Source organism: Pteronotus mesoamericanus, unplaced genomic scaffold (genome assembly GCF_021234165.1).
Source record: "Pteronotus mesoamericanus isolate MK-2021 breed Mesoamerican mustached bat unplaced genomic scaffold, CSHL_Meso_final contig_27, whole genome shotgun sequence".
Lineage (NCBI taxonomy): Eukaryota > Metazoa > Chordata > Mammalia > Chiroptera > Mormoopidae > Pteronotus > Pteronotus mesoamericanus.
In genome coordinates, this window is record NW_026555115.1 from 19,811,366 (window position 1) to 19,830,459 (window position 19,094).

General features: G+C 33.9%; 1 protein-coding gene across 1 annotated transcript in view; it reads right to left on the reverse strand.

The window, feature by feature from the left end:
• XRN1 (5'-3' exoribonuclease 1) overlaps positions 1-19,094 on the reverse strand; it is a 146,920-nt gene that overhangs the window by 73,586 nt on the left and 54,240 nt on the right. The window contains exons 16-23 of the mRNA XM_054575090.1: positions 14,775-14,944; positions 13,774-13,894; positions 13,573-13,671; positions 9,322-9,425; positions 6,576-6,707; positions 3,936-4,098; positions 2,835-2,948; positions 445-543 (exon numbers count right to left, since the gene is read on the reverse strand). Coding sequence (XP_054431065.1) covers positions 445-543; positions 2,835-2,948; positions 3,936-4,098; positions 6,576-6,707; positions 9,322-9,425; positions 13,573-13,671; positions 13,774-13,894; positions 14,775-14,944 — 1,002 coding nt within the window. The remainder of the gene's footprint in view (positions 1-444; positions 544-2,834; positions 2,949-3,935; positions 4,099-6,575; positions 6,708-9,321; positions 9,426-13,572; positions 13,672-13,773; positions 13,895-14,774; positions 14,945-19,094) is intronic.

The window sequence follows — 19,094 nt, forward strand, 5'->3', positions numbered from 1 at the left end:
GCTGTGACCTTACATGTAATTTCCTAATTTCCTCAAGGGACTGTTCATCTTTAGCTGAATAGAGATGTTTAATTTGTGCAGGAAGGCCATTTGTCATTGTAATTAAAAATGTAGGCTTCGATTAATTATGAAACTTTAAAATAATCCCTGTTTGTTCCCAGAGGATATTCTAATCAATGTGCTGCCTAAAACCTTGAATACAATAACCTATAATAACCATAATAGTTTAATAATTGGATTTCAGTGACTTCCCCGCAAAGCTCTACATGAAGTTCTGAGTAGAGTTCGCACTTATTTTTAAATAATCCTAGATGTAACTGTGAGAGACTTTAATCAGTATTCAATAATTATTTCTGCAATAAATTCAAAGAAAGTGGCAAAAATACCCTTCTAATATTTTTAAAGTTCAATTCTGAATTAAACGATATGGACTATAGTACTCACATGCTGGTTCTGTATTAAAGCATCAAGATTGGGTTCACAGGGAATGCTGAAAACCACACGAATCCTACCTTCTGTAATCACGTCCCCTGATTCTTGAACCTTGGAGGAAAAGACATCACATATGTTTTAGTCTGCTTCACTACATTCTATTTACTTGATTTTGCTACTTATTTGAACATTTTATTACTTCTGAGGTACAAGAAGACAACAAAGTTGGATAATGGAAATTCTCTTGGAGAATTTATAAGTGAATGTGATTACACTTCAAATTTGAGTCATCGAACCTTGTTGTTAACCAGTCTTTTTATTTTATTAAACAATTGTATTTACTTATTTTTATTATGATTCAAGTACAGCTGTTTCCCCCCACCACTTCCCCTGACCCCCACCCTCGATCCTACCCCATTTGGCTTTGTCCACGGGTCCTTTATACATGTTCCTTGATGACCCTTCCCCTCTTTTCCCCTATTATCCCTCTCCCCTCTGGTTACTGTCAGTTTGTCTTTATTTCACCATCTCTAGCTATATTTTGCTTACTTATTTGTTTTGTTGAATAGGTTCCACTTATAGGAGCGATCATACAGTATTTGTCTTTCACTGCCCTGGCTTATGAAAGGATGCTCAGTCTTTTTTTAAGTTAACTTTTAATTTGCAAATAATTTCAAACTATCAAAAAGTTGCTAAAACAGGTAGAAGAACACTTGAAAAACATTTACCCAGATTAACCTACTTGTTAACATCTTCTTGAACTTGTTTTAACATTGGTGCTCTGCATGTATATTTCAATATACATAATTATTTTTCTGAACCTTCTGAGGGTATACTGCACACACTGTGCTGCTTACCCCTAAATATTTCAGTGTCTATTTCCTAAGAAGGATATTTCATTATATAATCACAGTACAATTATTAAGTACAAAATTTACATTGATAAAGTACCTTTATCTAAACTGTCCACAGTCCTATTTTGTCAGTTGATCTAAAAATGTCCTTTTTAAAAATACTTTTTTCCCTTTACTATAGGATCCAGATTATGATCAGATACTGCATTTAGTTGTCATATCTCTTTCACTTCTTTCAATCTAGAGTATATCCAGACCTTTTCTTTCTCTTTCATAACATTGTCATTTTGAAGAATACAGTTCATTCCTCCCTCTCCACCCTGCCTTTAAAAAAATAAAAATAAAAAGGTTACTGATTTTGAACTTCTCTGATGCCTCCTTGTGATTAGCTTACGGTTATTTAATATTCAGAGCCAAAATAGTGCACAGATGATGTGTGCTTCTTAGAATATCAAATCTGGAGGTACATGACATAATGAATATGTGTATCTGACCCTCATCATAATATTAACCTTGATCATGCCATTAAGATGTTGCTCAGTTTCTTCACTGTACAATTACAGTTTTTTTTGTTGCCCTCAAAACTAATAAACAATTTGTGGGAAAATGCTTTCAAGACTATGAAAACATCCCACTCCTGATCAAAAATTTCCCCTAAGATTTAGCTTCCAAAGATGACTGTTGCCTAATTCAACCTATATCCTAATGGTTGTAAAATGACAGTTTCCACCTCCAGCACTATCTTCACATTTACCCTTGACAGAATATTCTAAGCAAGAGCTCTTCCCGTCCCTACTTACTTATCACTAAGAAATTATAAATTCCTATCTCCCACATCAATGATTTATAATTCATTACTGTACTTATTTTGATATTCAAACTGTCCCAGATTTGACCAGCAGGAGCCCCTTAAACCTGGTTCCTGTGACTATGTGAAAAGAAAGATCATTCTTTTGAACACTTCCTTACTTTCTGATATAAGAAGAGGTTTCAGGGTCAGGCTCATCTTATACCTACCCTGCCTCAGCCCTGTAGTCAACCATTTCTCTGAGAAGTTCTGTTCTTTTTAGTGGGATATGGTATAACAGGTCAAAATCTGGGCATTACATGTGTTCATTGCTACCAGTGTCTTTGCTTCTTACCCTTTTGTGCAAATAGAGCTAGAAAATAAGTGTATATAGAGGCATACATGTCTATTTGCATGTACTTTTTTCCACATGAGAACTGGACTTCCCCAAAACATCAACACATTTACAATTTCATCAACCCAATAATACATCTAAAATAACTTTAGAATTGATTCATATATACCACCACAATATATCACTAAAGAGAGCAAGATCTGATTTTTTTTTCTCCCCATCTCCAGACCCCAACCTACTCAAGACTAAAGATACAAAGTCAAATACTATGTTCATTAGTTAGATGAAGAATTTGTTCTTATTTTTCCCCTTCAATATTACTTTTTATTTTAAATGAAGAGAAGTTAAAGAATTGTATTAACTTCAAACCAGAAAAAAAAAATTATTAACAGTAACAGGAACTAACTTCTCCAGTACAGCCGTAATAGGGGGTCCCCAGCATAAAGACCATACTTCTAGGAGGAAACAAGTCATCCAATGTTTTGATACTGGAGAAACGGGAATCAAAAGCTCGGATGTCCTATACAGAATGAAATATAAAAGTAAATCATCATAATCAAAATTTCTAGAGAATGCACACCAACTTTTTTTCCTATGGGATTACAGTTGTGCTATCTATAAATGTCAAATTTAAAGAATGTGTACGTAACAATAGTAGTAGGTAAAATTTATTAACTGCTTATATGTCAGATACGTTCTAGGTACTTCATATATTTATAAATTCATTTAATGCCTAAGACAACCCTCTGTGGCAGAGACTATTATTTGCCCCAGTTTATTTTTCCTTTAAAGATTTTATTTGTTTGTTTTTAGAGAGAGGGGAAGGAAAGAAAGAGAGGGAGAAAAACATTGATTAGTTGCCTCTTGCACGCACCCTACTGTGGACCTGGTCTGCAACTCAGACATGTCCCTGACCAGCAATTGAACCAGTGACCTTTTGGTTCACAGGCCAGCGTTTAATCTATTGAGACACACCAGTCAGGTCATCTTAGCCCCACTTTACAGACGAGGAAACTAAGGCACAGAAAGGGGGTGAATTTTGCCCAAGGTCATACAGCTAGGAAGTCTGTGCTCTTAATCACCCTCACTATACTGTTTCCCCAAAATTACAGTATTGCTACATGCTTTAAAAAAACTGTGTCCCTGGTCCACATCTAAGATTACAAACACAACTGCCTTTTCCATTTACTAATTTATTTAAGGCAAACTTTTTCTTTTTTTGGAGAATAAAAATCTAAAAATGCAAGGGTATAAGTTAAGCCTGGGATTTTTCTTTTAGAGAGTAAGTTAACAAATGAATTAAAAAGACTAGTTCCTAACCACGAAGTCTCTGAGTACGTAATACTCCTTTTAAAAACAGTAGTATTTTGGAAATTATATAATAGTCTCCACTAAACACTGCTACATTACTCTTCTATTTATAAATGAATGTTAATTTGATTAGTCTTTTCTTTACACAGTGTGACAGTGAACACTAAGACAGAACTGAGACCTGACGAAGACTTACCTTAACAATAGTTTGATAAACAAAAGGAAGAACTTGTTTTGACCACTGTTTCTCTAGATGAACTTCACCATTTTGATTTATTTGGTATTTACGACCTGTGAGTAACTGAGCATATACAACTGCAGATGTTTCATTTATTATTATTCCTTTTCTTCTCAGGTAGCTAAAGGAAAGAATAAAAAAGACACAGGATGTATGAGTATATATATATTTTAGGATGAGAATCATCATCCCAACCTTCATCTATTAGAGCTTATATAAATTTTAAACAAACATACTAACAGTTCTGAGTGCCTAACTTAAGACTCTTGCATTAGTTTTTTTGTTTGTTTTTTACTCCATGGATACATCTTCCAATGTCTGTGAAATTAAGTGAGAACTCAGCTATAAGAAACTCCTGTGTTCTCACCCTTCAGAAGGCTACATATCACTAAGAGTGAAAACAAGTGTTGGAAAGGATGTGGAGAAACTGTAACACATATATTGCTGGTGGAAGAGTAAAACGATACAGTCGCTATGTAAAACGGTCTGGCAGTTCCTCTAAAAGTTAAACAGAGAACTGCCATATAGTCCAGCAATTCTACTTCTAAGTATCTATCCAAAGAACTAGAAACAGATACTTACATATTTATACATAAATGCTCATAGCATCACTATTCACAACAGTAAAAAGGTAGAAACAATCCAAATGTCCACCAACATATGAATGGATAAACAACACGTGGTATATCCATACAATGGATAAATCAGTAGCCATCAAAAGAAATGACTACTGATACACACTACAATGTGTATGATCTTCAGAAACATGCTAAGGGAAACAAACCAGACACTAAAAGTCACATGTATGATTTCATTTATATGAACCATCCAGAAGAGGTAAATCCAGATAGACAGAGAAAGTTTGAAGGGGTGTTCAGCAGGCTTTTTCAAGCTAAAGAAGAGGTCAGCAACCTACAGCCCTGAGGCAAATCCAGACTGCCTCCTATTCCTATAAATAAAATTCTACTGGAACATAGTCATTCATTTATTTACTGTCTTTGGCTGCTTTTATGCTACAATAGCAGAGTTGAGTAGTCATGACAAACAGTGTAAGGTCTACAAAGCCTAAAATATTTACTGTCAGACCTTTACAGCAAAGTTTTGCTGGCCCCTGATCTGAAGATACAATCATTCATCATCTGAGGGATATTTTCTTATCTCCTTTCTATTTTTTCTTTCTAGAATTCCTGTCAGGTAGATATTAGAAATTCTGATTATACATTTTTCATCTCACAGTTCTTTTTACTAGGTGCTGATGGAATCCCTCAGCTGGTCTTTTAGTCCACTGATTCAGTTTTTAATATGCACTTATTATTATTTAGACCATCTATTGTGCTCATTACAGCAATCATAATTTTAACTTTTGTTATGTTTATATATAAATACATATATTATATAATATATACTATATAATGTTATATGTAGTATATGTAAAGTAACATTATGTATTTTATAGATACTTATATGTTTTGTCCTTAATGGTAGGGTCACTCTGAAATAAGACATGCCATCTTAGCCAGAAACAAACTTTTCCAACGAACTTTTGAAATACAGCATTCTGGTACCATTTTCTAAAAATTCAATGGCATTTTTCTATCACTTTCACTCAAATGTTATTATGTGAGTGCTCTTGTTATCAATAGCTGACGAAGATATTACAAGAAATACAAATATTTGTGCTATAAATAAATTCAGAAAGATAAAAGCTGTAACAGGGTATCTGACTTACACTGTTGGAAGGCAAAAATATGCTCTACCTCCACCCTGAGGGCTGTATTTATCTCCTTCATTTATAGTAGATAGTTTTTTTATGGTCTTTTCAGATTCTCCCTGTTTATTCATCTTTGAATAAGGATATTTTAGCCTGGAATTAGATCCATAATTGTAGAAGAGGTGTCTCCTTGATTTCCCCATTTCTCAATGGATGCTACCGCAGTTTAAACAAGAAGGCTGATGGATATATATTTATAACACCATTTCATGTGCCACTGCCAGTCTCTATTATTCTGTTTTGGTTTAGGAAATCCTAGTGTTTAGATGAACAAAGAGAGGTACTGTTAGGGTGGGATCATGGGACACAAAGCACTCTGGTGACCCTGAAATGTAGCATTCTGAGAAGGGTTACCTTCTAAGTGGTACAAACCCTGTATTTCTGAATTCACGAGCATATGGGGCTTGGGTGGAGGGAGAGTGCATAGAGAGATAAGGTAAGAACAAAGGACAGTCTTTCTTCCTAGTTTCATTACTTAGATGTGACCAAGAAATTCAATGGCCTTTTGGTTAGTAAAACCTAACTCTCAAATACAGGCAACAATCTAGTCACTGTTATTCCTCATATTAAGCAATCACGTCTTTTCTTTTTTTTTTCTTTTATTTCAGTACATAATGAAGTATTTCAGTGATTAACTGGGCAAGGCTCTATCTGCTGCTACCCAGGTATTATTTTAAACTAGAACTCATTACTTTCTTTAGAACACAAAATGAGGATGTAGTCAGTATTCAGAGTGATTACTATGTTAAGTGGAAAATAAGTTAGAGGGTAAGTACATTAGCTCCCATTCCAGTTCTATAATATTAAATACTTTTTATGACACTCACTATTCTGAAATTCCTTGTACTTCTTTGGTCCAGTTAGATTGTTCTTTGTCCCCAAGATAAACTACTTTAGATGGTGGAGCAGTTCTTCCCAGATAAAGCTTCTGTGTTCCTGGAGGTTCTTCCAAGTAAAACCTTAAAAATTAAAAGAAAAATTGTATTACCCCAAAATCTGTGTTTTAATTGAGTTCCAGCAGTATAAACCTTCAAAGTTAAAAGACTTCTAACATGGTAGAGTAGCAAAAAAAGCTTTCTTTTTAAAAACTGTAGTATAAGTTTCAAACTACTTTCTTAAGAAACTCAACTAATACATATTACAAAAATATAAAGATTAAAAAGTACTCTCAAATTCTATAAAGTATTTTTGTTAAAAAGGTTTAACTTGATTCTACAAGCCACCATACCGAGCTCTAGTTCACAGGGAATATGAGGGATGGAGGACCCACTTAAATGACACTAAGAGGAAACAACCAAGTAAATCCAGAATGCTACAAAATAACTGGCTTGCACCCTTTAAGAAAAAAGGCCAGGAACTAAGTTCAGCCAGGTCCCAGGATATAAAAATGAACATACAGAAATTAATTGTATTTCTACATACTAGATGGGGAAAATGAAATTTAAAACATTATACAATCTATAGTTGCTCCAAAGTAATTTAAATACTGATATATAAAGCTAACAAAACATGTACAGGATGTGTATGCTGAAAAACAAAACACTCATGAATGGACCCACTGGGTCAGAAGACTCAACACAGTAAAGATGTCAAATCTCCCCAAATTAATTTATAGGTTTAATACAATTCCTATCAAAATCTCTCCATAATTTTTGCAGCTATAGAACAATTTACTCTAAAATTTCTATGGAAAGGTGAAGAACCATAAAGCTAAAATAATTTTGAAAAATAAAAATGAGGTGGACAGAATAACTCTACCTAAGGTTAAGACTTACTACACAGCTACAGTAAACAAGACAGTGTGGTACTGGCATAAAAACAGACATACAGATCAATGAAACAGAATGGAGAATTCAGAAGTAGATCCACACAAATGTGCTCAACTCAATTTTTTTTAAATCTTTCAATTAGAGTTGACATTCAATATTATCATATTAGTTTCAGGTGTACAGCATAGTGATTAGACATTTATATAATTTACAAAGTGATCCCTCTAATAAGTCTAGTACCCACCAGGCACCATACATAGTTATTATAATATTACTGACTGTATTTCCTATACTCTACTTTATATCCCATGACTATTCTGTAACTATCAATCTGTTCACCTATTTCCCCAGCTCCCCAACCTCCCTCCGATCTGGCAACCATCAGTTTGTTCTCTGAATCTATGAGACTGTTTTTGTTTTGTTTGTTTTTATGATTCCACATGTAAGTGAAATCATACTGTGCTCAACTGTTTTTGAGAAAGGTGTAAAAGCAATCTTATGAAGGAAGAATAGCCTTTTCAACAAATGATGCTGGAACGACTGAATATTCATAGGCAAATGTATGAACCTTGACCTAAACCTCATACTTATATAAAAATTAATTCACAACCAATCATGGGTTTAAATGTAAAAGGAGGAATAAAACTATAAAACTTTTTGAAACACAGATGAAACTCTTGGGAACCTAGGGCTATGTGAAGAATTCTTAGACCAAAAAGCATGATCCATTAAAGGAAAAAAACTAATAAAATGGACTTCATCAAACAGGCAAGCGGACTGAATTCTGATGATTAAAAAAGAATCCTCACAATTTCATACAAAAAAGCAGATACCCACAAAGGAAAAATTCATAGTTATTAAATTCTCATCAAGAAAGTTACATGATAGAACATAATTAAGATATGCTTGCACAGATCTGAGGAAAAATAACTGGGCCTCTATAATTCTAAACCTATGTGGGAGGAAAACAAAACAGATCTTTTGGACATGTAATAACTTAGAAAATATAACATCTCATCCTGGCTGGTGTGGCTCAGTGGACTAAGCACTGGCCTGCGAACCAAAGGGTTGCTGGTTTGATTCCCAGTCAGAACACATGCCTGGGATGCAGGCCAGGTCCCCGGTTGCGGGTGTGGGAGCAACCACACATTGATGTTTCTCAACCTTTCTTTCCCCCTCCCTCCCCTGCCCTCTAAAATTTAATAAATAAAATTAAAAAAAAAAAAGAAAATGTAACATCCCCTCATTTTCTCTGAAAAAAAAAATTAGTTTAGAAAATTCTAGACACGTGAAAATAAAATAAGAAATCAGACCAAGTTTACATGAAATAAAAATAAAAGATAAAGAATAACTTGTTTAAATAATCATTGATAAAATGATTGTAAACTTAAATAAAATGTTAAAAAAATTTTAAATACTGTTTTAAAAATGTATTATTTAAAAGAAATCTAGAAGGGGTATAGTAAAGGTAAGGTTATATATATGCTTTCTTGTTACTAATAGAAATATAGATGTTAAATAATATAATGATAACTGGTAGAAAAGAACTAGGCCATAGAACTTCCAAGCTATTAAAAGGAAAGAAGGCAAAAGGGAAAAAATAATATATGCACCTAAAGCATCTCAAGGGATGTACAATAAACTATCAACAGTGGTTGAACTTCAAGTGGTGTGATTAGAGGACTTTCATTATCACTATATAGTATGAATATTTTTATAATAATTATATCAATTAAAGTATCAGTAAAAGCCATTAAGTAGCAAAGCAAATATAAATTTTTTAAAATTATAAATCAAATCTTACTTGGTTTCTCCATCTGATACACCAACAACTCTAGCTTCTTCAAGATGAGGCCAATTAACAAAGACAGACTTTCCAAGCACTGATGAAGCAACATTTTCTATACTCTTAAAGTAAAAGCAGAAAAATTCATTTATATTTCAGGTCCAGGAGAAAATTTTAAAGCAGCATTATTATATAATTAAAAACTGGACTGTGTTTATAACTATGTATTTAAAAATCTATAAAAAAAACTCCACATTATTAAAACAGATATACCTTTTGTTCATTCAAGCCAATTATTCCCTATAATATCTATTCCCTATAGTTCTCAGTTCTGCTGCTCTTCTCAACATTACTCCAACTTAATCACTGCATCCACTGAAGTTCAGTTAGTTTTCTCTAAGTTGTACCTTAATTGCTAACTACTATTTTCTTTCTAGTACATTCTTCAGGATTTCTGGGATTTTTTAGATTTTAAATTTTCCTTTCCTTTTTTGAAAAACTAGTTTCCAATTGTTTTTACCTGCACGCCTTTCTTTGTCCTTTAATTTAGTATGAATCTGTAAAAGTTAAACAAGTTTACCTTCCTCTCTGCCAACCTCTTCTTAATAGAGAGGCAATATGACTGATTTACAAGTACATGACATTAGGAATCTTGCCTCTTACCCATATTTTCAACAGCACTGGCAGTTACTAGTAGAGTGACCCTCTGATTTTAATTCTGAATGAAATTACTTGCTGAGAAACTATGTTTCAGTAAAATCAAACAGAAGATCACCGACCTACAATACATTACTGTCCATAATAATAGCCGACATTAGCAGAAATAATGTTTAGCAAGAAACTAAAGTTCCTAGTTCTGCTGTTTACTAGCTGACTGAAAGTCCCTTTTGCAATCTCCATTTAAGATTTTTAATTTGTAAAATTAATGAGTTGAGTTTTTACAAAATTCCACCCAGTTATAATATTCTATGATTCCATTATTTTCATGATTATCTTGTTTATTTTTCTTATGGAAATTAGTTTTTAAAAAACAGCAGAAATGTCTAGAAAAGGACTATTATTAGTCATTGTTTCATATCAAATAGTCAAATAGTGTAAAACAGAACCCAAGAAATGATTTCTTTTCACTGAGTGGTTGGTATAATGAAATAAAACACTAGTCTTCAAGTTAGGAAATCAGGGGTCCAAATTTGGGTTCTACCTGTTTTCAGCTACAGATTCTTAGGTGACTCCTTTAATCCCACTAAGTCTCAGTTTTCTTTTATAAGAGGAAGGAATAATGTCTACCTCACAATGTTTATTTGCAGATAAAATAAAATAATATATACAAAAAGCTTTGACATACTATTAAATGGTATAAATATTCTATATGAAATATATGTATTTTTAAAGGTTTACTTTATTCTCCTTTGAGAGAGAGGGGAAAGGAGAGAGACAGAGAGAAACATCAATGTGAGAAACACCGACTGGCTGCCTCCTGCATGCACTCCAACCAGGCATGAAGCCCGCAACCTGGGCATGTGTCCTGACTGGGAATCAAACTGGGGACCCTTCGGTTACAGGACATCACTCCAATCAAGCGACTGTGGCCAAGGCTATATGAAATAATATTTAAGTAAAAATTGTAGTAAAAAATATATATATTTAAAAAAAATTTTTTTAAAAGACTTTATATTTAGAGAGGGGAAGTGAGGGAGAAACAGAGGGAGAGAAACATTAATGTGTGGTTGCCTCTCACATGCCCCTTACAGGGCACCTGTCCTGCAACTCAGGCATGTGCCCTGGCTGGGAATTGAACTGGAGACCCTTTAGTTTGCAGGCCGACACTCAATCCACTGAGCCACACAAGCCAAGGCTTAAGAAAAAGCATTTTTATCTTTGTCTAATCAGTAGGTTAGACAACAACTTCATAGTAGAAACTGAAGTTTAAACACAAATTTTCATTCATTTACTTCTGTTAATTAAGCTTGATCATTATTGGCAAATATTTATTTAACAATCAGAGAGGACTATTTTTAGAGTTTTTCGTGGTAACTTACTTTTATTGATTATATTTAGACATTACTTAATGTGAACATACAACAGAATGACTATTCTGATAAATAAAAGTTTCAACATTAGAACTAGGCTCTATTAATTATTCTTTTCTCTTCCATCTATACATCTATTTCTAATTTCATTCCCTCAATCTTTCCTTTAGTTTTTGAAGGAAAAGTTGTCCTAACTTTCCCAGATTAATCCTTTTATTTAAGCCTTAGACAAAATCCCTCCTAACCAGAAATGGGGTCTTGTTATCAGTAGAAGTCCCTTTCCTCTACAGTATCTTTAATACCTACCTCCTTTTGCCACTAGCTTTCTCCCTCTTCTATGTGAATTTTGCTTGATGAGCTGCCTCTTCTTTATCTACAGTTTTGTTTCTGGACTTCTTTTAAATGATAAACTTCTTAACGAAGGTCTTAATGCCTGCTACCTCTACTTTCCATCTATACAGACCCACACTAATCCTTAGGATCTGGACTCCAGCCTCCACCAACCTTTTAGAATGGAATTCTCAAAGGTCAACAATGATGCCCAAAGCACAAATTCAGACCTTGTTTTAGCGTTTACTCTTGAACTGTAGGCAGCATCCATTCCATCCATCTGTGACACTACTTAATTTGGGAATCATTCTCTCTTACCTCTCAGAACACTACGTCACTTTTACTATTCCTTTCCCGACCTTTACAACTGTTGGTATTTCTTGATGCTGAGGCCTTCAGTCCTCAAAGTTCCTCTTCCTCAGGGAAATGACCCCCAAGGTCTCAGCCATCACCTCCTTACTGGTATCTATATATACCTATCTCCCTCTAAGCTCTAGTTTTTCACCTAAAGTTCAGAATGCTATAAACAACTTGACCATTTTCTCAATAAAGGATATACCATTCTAAATACACTGAAGGTAAGTTAATCCATGATATACAAATGGATGACTTAGGGCCTTAGGGCTTAAATCTCTGTGGAACCCTTATTGAGAAAGGCTGGCAGGGCTGCTCTTCCTAAGTCCTAGTACCACCTTAAAATTCTATCACTATTTATCATTAATCTCCACATACCAGGGACTCTCCTATTTTAACTTCTTTATTCCAGTAAACAGCAATTACCTCCTATTAATTACCTGGATCCTGAGAGTCATATTTAATATTTTCTTCTGTTTTTCAACCCCTAGACTTGAACTATTGATCAAATGTCAATTTTATTTAGTCTTGTTCATCTAGATCGGGAATTTTCAACTGGTGTGCCACAAAAATTTTTAAAACATGCAATATCTGACTATTTAGTCAGGGGCACTGACCTCTTTTCCCTTAGACTGTCAAATTAAAAAATGACAACAGCCAACACAACAATAGCCATTGGTGTGAATGAATCAAAATTATATTTTTGTCAGATTGGCAAAAAATGTATTTTTTGGTGTGCTACAGAATTTTAGTAATTAGTTTATGTGTCCATTAGATGAAAAAGGCAGAAAATCCCCCATCTAGCTAGATCTATTACCACTTCCACAGTTTACGCCCTTATTACCTAATGCCTCTATAACCACAACCTCTGAATTTGAAGGCTCTTCCATTTTTTTCCCACCTCTCTTTTGTGCAGTTTACTCTATTATACTGCCACCAAATTAATCTTTAAGAAAATTCCGATTTCCAGATAACACCCATGGAAAAAAAGTCCAAACTCCTTAGCCTGGTATTCAAGGCCCTCCATAATCTGGCCTTAAACTGTGTTTTCAACATTATCTTCCACTATTTCCCAACACAAAAGTCATCTGTTTCAGTAAGGTTTATCTATTCCGTCTGCTTAAATATATCACATTTATTTGAAAAGAAAAAGTATTAAGAGAAATTTCAGACATCAAGAAGGTTAAAAACAGTAAGATAATGTATCACATTTATTGACTATTCCCAGATCATGTTATTCTTTCAACTAGAATACCTCTCCCCTCCTTTTTTGCTCTTTGCGACAATCTTTCTTTAGCGCCCAGCTCAAGCCTATTCTCATCCATAAGTCTTAGCTCACATTGCTCATCTCCTTTTCAAAGTTCCTAGAACATTTTTTTCTCACTATGTCACAATTATACATGTCCTTTATTGGTGTAAATGTTTCCTTACTTTATCCTCATTTACTGTGAACTTACATAGTTATTACTTACACCTCTTTGATAAACATGTTGCAGTTAGGACAGTTTTATGCATAGTAAGCACCTAATAAATATATAATAAAGAAAATACTTACAAGTTCATCTGATTCTGCATTCACTAAGATTTCCAACATCATGTTTTCTCCACGGCTGCTTTGCTGGAATACTTGAACCGCACTTTTCTTCAAAAAAAACTTTAAAAAATTTCAGGAAATTTCATTTTAATTCTTTCTCCATAATCACTTCATATTCAATAAAAAATTTTTTTTTAAATTCTGAACTAAATAGCCACTGACTTTGTGTTTGATGTGTTTCAGAGTAGGAAATCCACAGAAATATAATGCCTTCTGGTCAACCCTGGTTATTTTGTTCTTGCTTATGTCTACATGCCAAGCATCTAATGATATTATTTTATACCTAAAAAAATAAATCAAGGCATTTAATTTAAAATTCATACATTATAAGCAATCACAGTTTTTCAGCACCCCCTTGAATATTTTGCAAGAGTCATCTTGCTTTTAAACAAGGCAATGACAATTCACCCTCACAAACAAAGAAAACAGAGAGCAGGACAATCCAGATTGTGTTGTTACTGGTGCAGATACACACAATCATGCCTGTAAGTTACTGAATGGAAGTTTTCCCAATTCATTTAAAACAAAACAAAATTTGATACAAACTATATGTATATAAACAAAACTGTATATAATTATTTTAAAAAAATAAAGGGCCATGTTAAGTATATCATAACTCTCCATATCCTCCATCCGCCAAAACCCAGAATGGAAAATAACATTTTATAATGGGTTTTATGGTGTATCTATTCATCTATCTCTTTGTTTTAAAAGAAAAAAAAAATCATAACTGAGAGATGTTCACTTTATCTGCAACTTGACAGCCATCTAAATGCATTATTGGCAGGAAGAAAAGAGAAAAAAACAAGGAAGATGTTTTAATGAGAAAGATAGAGAAGAAGTGGGTAAGAAAAGGAGGAACTCTTTTTTTCTTTTTTCTCGTTGGTTGGCTGTGCCAAAGTTATAGCATGTCAAAAAAAATGCTGGGAACAGAAACTGGCAATGGAAACAAAAATTCACACATTCTTTTGAATAATAATACAGATGCCTTCCGTATTATTCACCCTTATACTACTTAGTATACACTAAGGGGGAAACATTTTTTAAAAAGTTAACAGAGGATGGAGGCAGAATCTGACCAAAGCAGAGGACTACACAAACAATTTCTGGTGTGGGCAGAGGGAAGCTCTGCAAGTTTTTGAAAAATTACCAAATAATATTACCTTGTGCAACATCGTTCTATGGCAGGGAACTTTTCTGGCCATGGAGAGGGGTAGGTGAACTCTGTGCCCCCATCATACCAGCACATTACGCACTCACTATGTTGGTTTCTCTTCCTCTCTTCTTCTGTGAGGGAGCGGTTACACATCTCCATGGCTTCCAACAATCGCTTCTGAATGTAAAGATTGAAGAGACGTTAAAAGTATAAAAATTCTGTAATTTCAACATACAAGATAAATCTTTCTGCTCAGTACACAGAACTGTGTTCTTGAAAAACAAAAATCTTAACTAATGTAATTGCTTCTCATTTCATCACATGAAAAACTAAAGTGCTATTATTCACTGTTTCAAAGGATTTGAATATTGTTAAACTATCACTTGCCTCTGCAAATTCCTCTGAACTATTACTCCAACAGTAGTCAGTAAAGCATGCACAAGAACAGCAGAGAATCAAATTTTAAATGTAAATTTATCATTATTATAGTTTATCATAATTCACAGAGCATTAGTCTCTTACTTACAAATTCTGCAATGGTACAGGAATGTTTGTCTTTCCAAATTATCTTACATTTAACACAATCCCAATCAGAATTGAAATGGTTTAAAACATATTTAAAGGACAGAATGATGTGAGTGTTCGTAGGGAACAATGTGTGAACTGCAAAAGTAACTGGGGACCTGTCCCCAGATCCTATCATTTTTTATGAAGCTACTGTAATCAAAACCTTTTAGTACTGATACAACAAGAGAACCACAGGCCAGAAAAACAGAATATAGAGTTCAAAAGCAAATGCAAATAGGTGTCAAGATCATAGTACTTGAATATTTAAATGATAGTGTTGTCATAACTAGCTATCCAGCTGGGGAAAGAAAGCACATACACTGCCCACTTCATGCCATATACAAAAGCATCAGAGTAACAAAAAAGTCAGAGTAATAAAACAATAACAGTATTAAAAGAAAATGTAGGAGTCCTAGTTGGTGTGGCTCAGTGGATTGAGTACCAGCCTGAGAACCAAAGTGTCACTGGTTCAATTCTCAGTCATGGCACATGCCTGGGTTGAGGGCCAGGTCCCCAGTAGGAGATGCGCAAGAGGCAATGACACACTGATGTTTCCCTCTCTATTTCCCTCCCTCCCCCTCTGTCTAAAACTAAATAAATACAATCTAAAACAAAAAAAGGAAAGAAAATCTAGGAGTATCAATAATTTGGAGTGATAAATTCTTATTTAAGACAAGAAAACCTTAACAGTCTTAAGGGAAAAGATATTTTTATGTTAAAAAAAAAAGTGACAGAAGATGTCATATGCAAATCAGGAGACAAATGCCAAATTTGGAAAAGAATATTCCTACTATATTGGGTTGGCAAAAAAGTCTGTATGGTTTTTTCCATAAAATAAAAGACATTTTTCACGTTCACCAAAACTTTATTGATTTGGATGTTTTGAGTATGTCAGCTATCTCCAACTATTGGCTTCTACTCGGTAGAGGCCAGGGGTGCTGGTAAACATCTTCCAGTGCATAAGACAGCCCCACAGCAGAGAATTATTTGGCAAAAACATCAATAGTACAAAGAAACTTCACAAACCACTTCTGACACATTCAGTTAATCATGGTACCTTCTCCATATACTGCACAAATCTGTTTTTGCATTTCAGTTACATTTTTATCTTCTTGAAATGGTAAAGCGTAACATGCCAAAAATGTTACTTATCTTCCATCTTCACTATTAAAATGGCTGCACAAAAATTCACCAATTTTAGTAAATTAAAAAAAAGAACACTGATATGACAGCTATCACAACACAATCTAACAAAATTGTTTTGAATGCCATTGAAGACAACTAAGCATTATTAGAATCACCATATGGAATAAAGTAAACGAACTTTTGGCTAACCCAACACAAAGAGTTGCTAAAAATCAAAAAAAGAAAATGCGGTAAAGGATAGAAACAGGCAACATACCTATTCAATATAGAAAATGCAAAGAGCAAACATGTAAAAATATACTCAAATTAGTGGTCAGGGGAAAAAATGTGAATAAAATTACATTCTTTGTCATTAAATGAAGCAATACTATTCTGGATTGGAGAAGCTGAGCAGTGGGGACTAAAATATTGCTGGTGTGAATTAAACCAGTGTTCTTGAAAAAGACTCAGGTAATATTCATTAAAACTAAAACTATACATTCCCATTAACCAAGCAATCCACTCTTGAGATTTTACTTGATAAAAATAAAAATTTTAATATATAACAATGCACAAACACACAAATAAAAAGGATACATAAATACACAAGTATTTTTATCACAGCCTTGAGTACAGTGGCAGAAAACAAAGATTAACAAGAAGTTGCAAAATTAGCCCAGAGCAATCCCATGTGCCTTTCACAGAGCTTTCCCCTTTCTTACACATAGACATAGAACATTATAAAATCCAGGGAACTGACATTGGTACAATGCTATTAACCAGAGACATTCAGATTCCACTAGTTTTTATATGCAATTTGTGTGTGTGTGTGTGTGTATAGTGCTATGGCATTTTTATCACAGGTATAGATTCATATAACCACCATGCAAATTGGAATATAAAACTGTTACATCATAAAAAAAGTCTCTCATGTTATCCCTTTATAATCACATTCTATCTCCAACCTTAATCCCTAGCAATCACTGCTGTTTCATATTACAATAATTTTGTCATTTCAAGAGTATTATATAAATGGAATCATATAATACACAACCCTCTGAGATTGACTTTTTTCATCCAAGTTGTTTATATCAGTAGTTAGTGCTAAGTAATATTCCTTTATATGGATATACTACAGTCTCTTTATCCTTCAGTCGTTGAAGGACATCTGAATTTTTTCCAGTTTGGGAATATTACAGGTAAGTTGTTCTGAGCATTCACATACAGGTTTTTGTGTGAACATACATTTTCATTTCTCTGAGATAAATTTTAAAAATCATACTCCAGGAGGGTGACTGCTGAGCTGGACAGTAAATCTATGTTTAACTTTAAAAGGAACTATTGAGGTGTTTCCCAGAGTGGCCTCCTAGAATTTTAGCCCAATAATTATCTATGCCACTTTCAAAGCATTTACAGAAAAGGCTGTAAAAATAGTTAGGAGTTAGTAAAATCTGGAAAAAATGTTGGAGTAAAATAGATAATACTGTACTATAATTTCTTGATTTTAAGATACCATTGGTATTGTAAGGTAAGCAATAAAATTCGTAAAAATCTTTTGGGAAATAAACAGTAAATTATATTTCCATAATTATTTTTTACTAACAATAGTATTTACTTATATCTTATTTTCTTCTCCAATATCACTTATTTTGTTGAGGTAATAATTTACATTCAGTAAAATACATGAACCTAAAGCTTCCGGTTTGAAGAATTTTTGACAATTGCATAGATCCAAATGAGCCAAGATGTTGAACATTTTCATCACCCAGCTCATCCTTTCCCCCTCACCCATTCACTATGTAACCACTGTTCTGCTTTCTTTCTGTAAAGATTAGTTTGTACTCTATTGTGTCTGGCTTCTTTTGCATAGAATGTTTTCGAGCTTTTCCATGGTATTTCACTTACCAGCAGTCTATACTTACTTTATTGCTGAGCAACATTTTACTGTTTGGATTCACCACAATTTTCTCATTGGGTTTTTTCCAATTTTTAACTACTATGAATGCTCAGTACAATAGGTTTTGTTAACATTCTTTCTTTCATTCCCCCTATTGGTAAATAACTAAGAATGGAACTGCTGGATTCTAGGGTAGTTTTATTCTTAACTTTTAAGAAACTGCCACGCAGATGTTAATTATTAGTACTATTTTATACTCCCACCGTCAACATATAAAAATTCCAATTGTTCCACATTCTTGCCAATATTTGGTATTGTGTTTCAATCTTTTAATTTTTCTCCACTCTATTGAGAGTGTTGTGCAGTGTTATGTAACACGGTCATGGTCATCCAACAAGATCTCTCTGATGACGATACGCTAAACACTGTTATATGTGCTTACTGGCTATTTGTATGTTGTTTGTCCAGAAAAAGTCCAAACATTATTAATAACAGTTTGTATGACACTGATGTAACCTGGCAGCCAAGGAGAGTGGACTGGAATGTGCATGTGTGAACAATGATGACTGTGCTGTACAAGTCAGTGGAGGCGGTAGACACATTAAGTGAGTATGTGCACTGTGTAGCCGTTGCATTCAAAATGAGCAAGTAGAGAAAGGAATCTGCATAAAAGTTTGCGTTTCCTCTGCAGAAACTATTCAGATGATTCAGGAGGCCATAGCTATGGGCAACTGATGA